This window comes from Chinchilla lanigera, unplaced genomic scaffold, assembly GCF_000276665.1.
Source record: "Chinchilla lanigera isolate Chin_1 unplaced genomic scaffold, ChiLan1.0 scaffold00017, whole genome shotgun sequence".
Taxonomy (NCBI): Eukaryota; Metazoa; Chordata; class Mammalia; order Rodentia; family Chinchillidae; genus Chinchilla; species Chinchilla lanigera.
This window is the reverse complement of record NW_004955418.1, coordinates 30,368,110-30,374,917: the sequence shown is the minus strand read 5'-3', so window position 1 is coordinate 30,374,917 and position 6,808 is coordinate 30,368,110. Positions and strand designations below refer to the sequence as shown.

Genomic DNA, 6,808 nt, shown 5'->3' with positions numbered 1-6,808 from the left:
TATAAATAGTTTTCCATGGAAATTTCAAAAAGAGCTAAGGGGCTGGGGATTTAACTAGGGGCTGGGGATTTATCTCAGCGGCACAGCTCCTGCCTGGCAAGCGTGAGGTTGTGAGTTTGATTCCCCGTACTGGAAAAAACACAAACAAACAAACAAATGAAAAAAAAAAAAAAAAAGAGCCAGAAAGAAAAGAAAAGGAAATTGTTGAGCTCAAGCAAAGTAGTTTCTGCAGTCTTTATAAAACTACTGGTGGAGGTTTCATTTTTTTGTCACAGTGTGGCATAATTTACTGGCTTGACTTTTGCTACTGGTAGCCATCAATTTGTACAACAAGACACAGCTGGGATACACTATCATAATTTAGAGTCCACTTATAGGAATTTATCTCTGGGGTGGACAAAAAGAGAGAGGTACACACACACAGACATACATGCACACTATGGAGCAGAGAGTGCAGAATCCCTGAGCACAAGGAACCCCTGTCTCTTGCCACTTGCCTGGAGGAAGTTAAGACTACAAAGAGTCTGTATATCAAACATGCAAACTTCAGGCCATTCGCTGAACAAAATATGAATGTGTAGGTAAAATATTGAACTTTAAACCAATCAAGGAATTAAATAATTTTTAGAAGGCAACTGAAAGTGCTATCTGCCTGAATTTGAGAAATTCGGGAGACATGGTAACTGACGAGAGTGTCCAGGAGTCCATCTGGCTTGAGAGCTTCCAAGAAGTTGGGCACTGCTTAAGAGCAGGGCTGCACAACGATTGGGAATTATAGGGTGCAGGGTGATTAGCGGGCCTCATGGACCCACGATGATGCATCTGCAGCAGGCAGAAAAGCATCACAGGGGGAAGGGAGTCAAAGTGGCCTCTGTTTAGAGCAAGATGGTGATGGTCAGATTCCTTCAGTCAAGACAAGGGTATAAGTGGCATGTGCTCTGGGCTGGGACTTCAGGGATTTCCTGTGATTTAGTTGTTTTAATTCCTGCTCTTCTCAGAACAGTGGAAGGAGGATTGGCTCTAGGGTGCTGCCCAAAGTCAAGGGGTTAGAGTGAGTGGTCTTCCAGACCCAGTACTGCTATCTGTACTAATACTATGCACTTGAGATTTAATCTTCAGTCATTGCATTTGTGATGCTTCCTGTGGACATGAAGAACTCTACTGACAATGTAATAGGCATGTAGAGTCTTTTTTTTTTTTTTGAGTCTTTATTTTACTAACATTAATTCAGAGACTATAAGGATGAGGGAGTTGGAACACTGGGACACTGAAGCTTTTACAGGAAAATGGATGCAACTAGAGACCATACTCATAAATGAAATAAGTCAGACCCACATGTGTAAACATCATATTGTCTCCCTAGTGTAAGAACCTGAACAAGTGAATAAAACGTGAAAGGTACAAAAGATATCTTGAAAGGGAAAGAAGTTGCTCAAAGGGAAGGAACAACTGTGATGAGGGAAAGGAGAAAAGAAAAAAGAAAAACACATGTATATGGATATACAAGGATAGCTGGGATAATTGTACTGCTGATGTCTATTGGTCTATTGAAAGGAACAATTAATGCTTAAATTTTTCTTTTTCTTACCAGTCTTGCATGATTATATCTGGTAATTTGAACAACAAATTTGAAGACAACAATATGCAATATAACAACCACTGTTGAATACCTACTACCTTGATTAGTGAAACTCTGTATCATTGCTGAGTTTTAATATATTCATTCTCTTTGTTTGATCAATCCTGCATTGTTACATCTAGTAATCTGAGCAACTTCATTGAAGATAACAATATGTAATATAACAACCGTTGTTAACTTATCAACTTGTTTTGACATTCTGTATCATTTTTATTATTTTTGCATTTTGTTTTTGTCCTGGTTGTTGCTATTTTGTCTTCTGTTCCCCTTGAAATAAAAATAAATAAATATTTAACATGCTGAATCAAATGAATATTTAACTAGTCAGTAACCACCACTTGACTTCTAACTAGGAACTTGAAACTGAGGCGGTACAAATGCTCTCATCCAGGACATGCTACATTAGATTTTACAGTCCTTCCTATCTCCAGACTTGCAGACATCCAAGATAACCAGTTCTCTTTGTTGAGCTCATCCCCTTTAACCCACACAAAGAATGATTGGACTTTGCCCCCATTTAGGTGTACAAAAGCTTTTCTCTTCTTATTATTCCCAATAAACACTCTCCTACTTTCCTAATTTTGTCCAACAATTTTGGGAGACAGAGAACTCAGGTTTATACAAATTTAAGTAACATGGTCTGTTTCACTGGCATTTATAAAAATGCTACTTTTGCCCATTTCTTTTCTCCTGAGGTCCAAGTTGAATCTGTGCATTTATGTCAGTAGATGTACATTCTTTGGTCCTTAGCATGATCTTACTACTTCAGACTGTGACCCCAGAGAGAATGCACAATATTAGCAAAATAGACAACTGCTCCATGATCAGAGAACTCCTTCTGATAGACATCTCAAGTTCGAGAGTGCTCCAAGTATTGCAAGGCCTGTTTTGCTTCATGATTTATCTGGGATCTCTAGCTAGAAATTGTGACCATTGCAGTCATAATGACAAAACAATGTCTTCACTCTCCAGTGTAGTTTTTATAAGTAGTTTGTCTGGAGATCAGCACTAAAATACCAAAAGGTATATTGACCTCAAAAGAGGAATCATCCCAACAGCCGGCAAGGGGAGGGACAAGGAAGGGAATGTGCTGCCTTGTTTCAAACGTTGTCATCTCTGTGTTAGTCTGCTTCTCACATTGTTCAGGGCTTTACTTAGAGCTGACTTAATGTCACTGTTTCTGAGACAGTAGATAACAAGGTTCAAGGTTGGGGGTACCATGAGTAGAACACAGAGTACAGCAAGTCTAGAATAGGAGAAGCACTGGATGTGGCTTCAGATAAGCAACAGCACCAATTAGGAGAACAGTAACCACAAACACGAGGTGGGACATGAAGGTAGAGAAGGCTTTGGACCAGCTCTGCCTGGATGAGCTCTTCAGCATGGCAGAGAAAATACATACATAGGAGACCATGATGCAAATCAAACATGCAAACAAGGGCCACATTGACATTCATCATGGCATGATCCTCAGAACAACCAACATTTAGTAGAGAAGGGACATCACAGAAAAACTGGTGGATCCTGTTGGAGCCACAGAACCCCAGGGAGAATGTCCCAACTGAGTTGAAGATTCCAAAGGCCACTCCACTGAGCCAGGACACAGTCACCAACTGGACACAACACCCTTTGCTCATGACAGCCTTGTAGTGCAGAGGGTGGCAGATGGCGACATAGTGATCATAAGACATGGTGGTCAGGATTCCCACTTCTAACCCTGCTAACAGGACCACCAAGAAGAGCTGATAGAAGTACCCCAACAAAGAGATGTGGTCACTGAGGGTGATGGACTTGAGAATGGATTTTGGAACTATAGTGGAGATGAGACTCAGGTCCAAGCAGGGCAAATGCCTGAGGAAGTAGTAGGTCGGGGTGTGGAGGTGGTGATCAAGAATGATAAGAAGGATGATGGTCAGATTCTTCAGTGTGGCCACCAGGTAGACCAGGGAGAAGAGGGTGGCCTGTGGCCCCAGCCATGCCCTGTTGTCTGTCAGTCTCAGGAGCAAGAATCCCTTCAGAAGTGTCTGATTCCCCACATTATAAAGTCATGGCCCACCTGTTGAGTCTAAAAGCAAAAGATGAATTAGAAACATCACATTACAGGGATGTAAGCACACCCATGTTTGTAGCATCAAAGCTCATTATAGTTCAATCCTGGAAGCGGCCTATAAATCCGTCATGAATGAATGCACAAAGAAAATGTATTTATACACAATTGAGTACTACTTCATCATCTTTAAAGAAAGATAAACTTAAGGGCTTAGTAGAAAGAGGGATACCCCTGGGGACCATGATGTCAACTGAAGTAAATCAGACACAAAGCTTACAAATAACACGGGTTCTCTTACATAAGGAATTCACAGTATAAATAAAGATCAAAATAAAAGAGATGATAGGAAACATGGAGCATTTGTAAAAGAGAAGACGACCAGATGATGGAAGGAGCAAGGGAAAGGGGCTTATAAATAATTGAGATGGGAATCTATTCCCAGCATTCCTCTGTTCTTTCTGTGGGACAGTGGGGCCTGTGAGCTGAGTGAGTCTGCACCCTGCATTTCCTCCATTGTCTTGGGGATGGAGAGGTGTTTGAGAAGAGTGTAAGGACACATGCCTTTGTGAAGTAGGCTGACAAGAATCCCAAGACATTAGACCCAGGACAACAGCCGTGTCCCAGGTTCACGGGTACACACACGCCCTTGGAGGGCAGAGTAATTGACAAGACAGCAGCATCAAAGTGTCTGATGCAGCAGTGAGAAGCCAGCGCTTGGAATCTGAAGAACTCCACCAGCAGAAGACAAGTCCCAGCACCCACATCCAGGGGACAAGATCGGCTCCATATCCAACACATTTCTGGGATTAAATATGGACACTGCCACAGAAATGTAAACACCAGAGGTATTTCACTACTTTCATTCTCCCTTGTTTCTCTGATTGGATATCCCTCTCCTGTCTGATTGGATGGCATCTTGTTTTCTTCTGTATTCAGTAGTTATTTTTGTATTTGGAGTTTTTATTTTTTCTTTCTCTATTTTTCTCTCATCCCTTTCTCTTATCTCCTTTTTCTTTCATTTTTCTCCACTTCATTTTTGTTCTCTTTCTCTTTTTCTGTTCTTTTTCTCAATGTTTAGGTTTCTTAACTTTTTCAGACTCTTCTATAGACTTGCTTTGTCTCTTTCCTCAACTACTTCTTGAATTTCAACTTTCAAATGAGTAAACATTGTCTCTGCCCTTTCTGACTATTCCTTTGTATTCTCTTTCATTCTTTCCCTCCTGTGTCCTCCAGTTTCCCAAAACTTGGATGATCATCCCTTTACTTCTAGCCTTAACTCTACTATATTTGACTTCACTCATCACTTTGCCCTATCCCTTAACCATCTTAACCCCTGCTCCTGAAAGAAGAGTAAAATTACCCAGCTAAGGGGAAAATCACTGCATACAAGTGCACAGTATAAGTTTGGTTTTATTACATAATTTTAGAGTTTATTCCTATGGTCAGAGGTAACAGATTAAAGGTTACCATATTTTATAAATAGTTCAGTTGCACTTGAAACTATTGTTATTACTAACTGTACTACTTTAGCTAGGATGTCATACATGTTATAAACAGTTTTCCTACCCTGTATGACAACATTGTGATTGTATGAGGTCATAATCACCACCATAGCCTAGTACCAAAGCATTAGGAACTGAGCCAATTAATAATCTTGCACCCTTTACAAACTGGGAAGCTAGGGCCTTAGGGTAGCTGTGAGAAACCACCTACATCTAGAAGACATCCCTGAAGAACAGACCCCCTATAGGGAAACCTAAATACTAGTGATAAAGCTACATATCATAAGAAACTGGCAAGAATCAACATAGAAAACAAAAAAAAAGAGAAAATAGAAAATGACTAGGCACACAAGCAAAATGCAACCCCAGAACTCCAGCCCACCCAAAAGAAGCCCAGAACTCACAGAGATAGATGAAACTGGAAGTCAAACACTGGAAGTTTCTGAAATGATAGCAGCAGAAGTGAGAAAACAAATGGAAAAGACTAAGGATAAAATAATTATTAAAATCAAAGATATTACAGAAGACACAGATAAAAGTATAGATGTCCTTAGAAAAACAAAGGAAACAAAAAATGCCCAGCATAGAAAGGAAATGGAATCCATGGAACAGATCCAAACAGAACTCCAAGAGATTAAAACCTCCTTTGAAAGTATATGCAACAGGTTGAGTGAAGGAGGGATAGGATTTCAGATCTGGAATACAGAATAGAAGCTAATGATAAGGAAAACAAAGACATCTTAAAAATAGCAAGACAACATGAAAAATCAATCCAACAGCTACAAGATGAAGCAAAGAAGGATAACATAAGATTGATTGGGTCATTGAGAAAGCTGGAGACAGCACAAATAACATTAAAATCTCTTCACAGCAATAATGGCCGAAAATTTCCTGAGTGGATAAAGAATTTGACATACAAATAAATGAAACATTTAGAAGTGCAAACACCTATGATGACAATAAAACTATACCAAGACACATAATAATCAGCATTCCAAAAATTCAGCACAAGAACAGAATGTTAAAAGATGTTAGAGGAATGAAATGGATCTCCTACAAAGGAAAGCCCATCAGAATCATGGCAGACTTCGCAACACAAACCCTCAAGCCAAGAATAATCTGCAGTGAAGCATTTCACATCCTGAAAGACAACAACATCCAGCCCAGACTGTTGTACCCTGAAAAACTACCTTGCAAAATTAGTGGAGAACTAAGATACTTCCATGATGAAGAACAACTGAAGAGATTTATGAAGACCTAATGAATGCTACAAAGAGTAGTAAAAGATATTCTAGACAGATAAAAATGATCACAATTCCAAGAACAGCAACACAAAGAAATCACCAGGCAGGGCAAGCAATTAAGCAGAAGGGAAAAGCAGGGAACCAACAGCAGGAAAATACCAGGACAAAGATAAGCCAATACATATCAGTTATAACCATCAATGTAAATGGCCTCAATTCAACAGTCAAAAGAATAGACTGGCAGAGTACATCAAGAGACAAGATCCAACAATATGTTCTATGTAAGAAGCATATTTAACACAAAATAAATTCATAGACTCAAAATCAAAGAATGGAAAACAATTTTCCTTAAGGGGCTGGGGATTTAGCTCAG

At 39.7% G+C, this 6,808-nt stretch overlaps 1 protein-coding gene across 1 annotated transcript in view; it reads right to left on the bottom strand.

Annotated features, from left to right (window-relative positions):
• Positions 1–2,749: 2,749 nt before the first annotated feature.
• LOC102013611 (olfactory receptor 14K1-like) overlaps positions 2,750–6,808 on the bottom strand; it is an 8,824-nt gene continuing 4,765 nt past the window's right edge. The window contains 5 exon segments of the mRNA XM_013512882.1: positions 2,750–2,859; positions 2,862–2,909; positions 2,912–3,075; positions 3,077–3,663; positions 3,851–3,939. Coding sequence (XP_013368336.1) covers positions 2,750–2,859; positions 2,862–2,909; positions 2,912–3,075; positions 3,077–3,663; positions 3,851–3,939 — 998 coding nt within the window.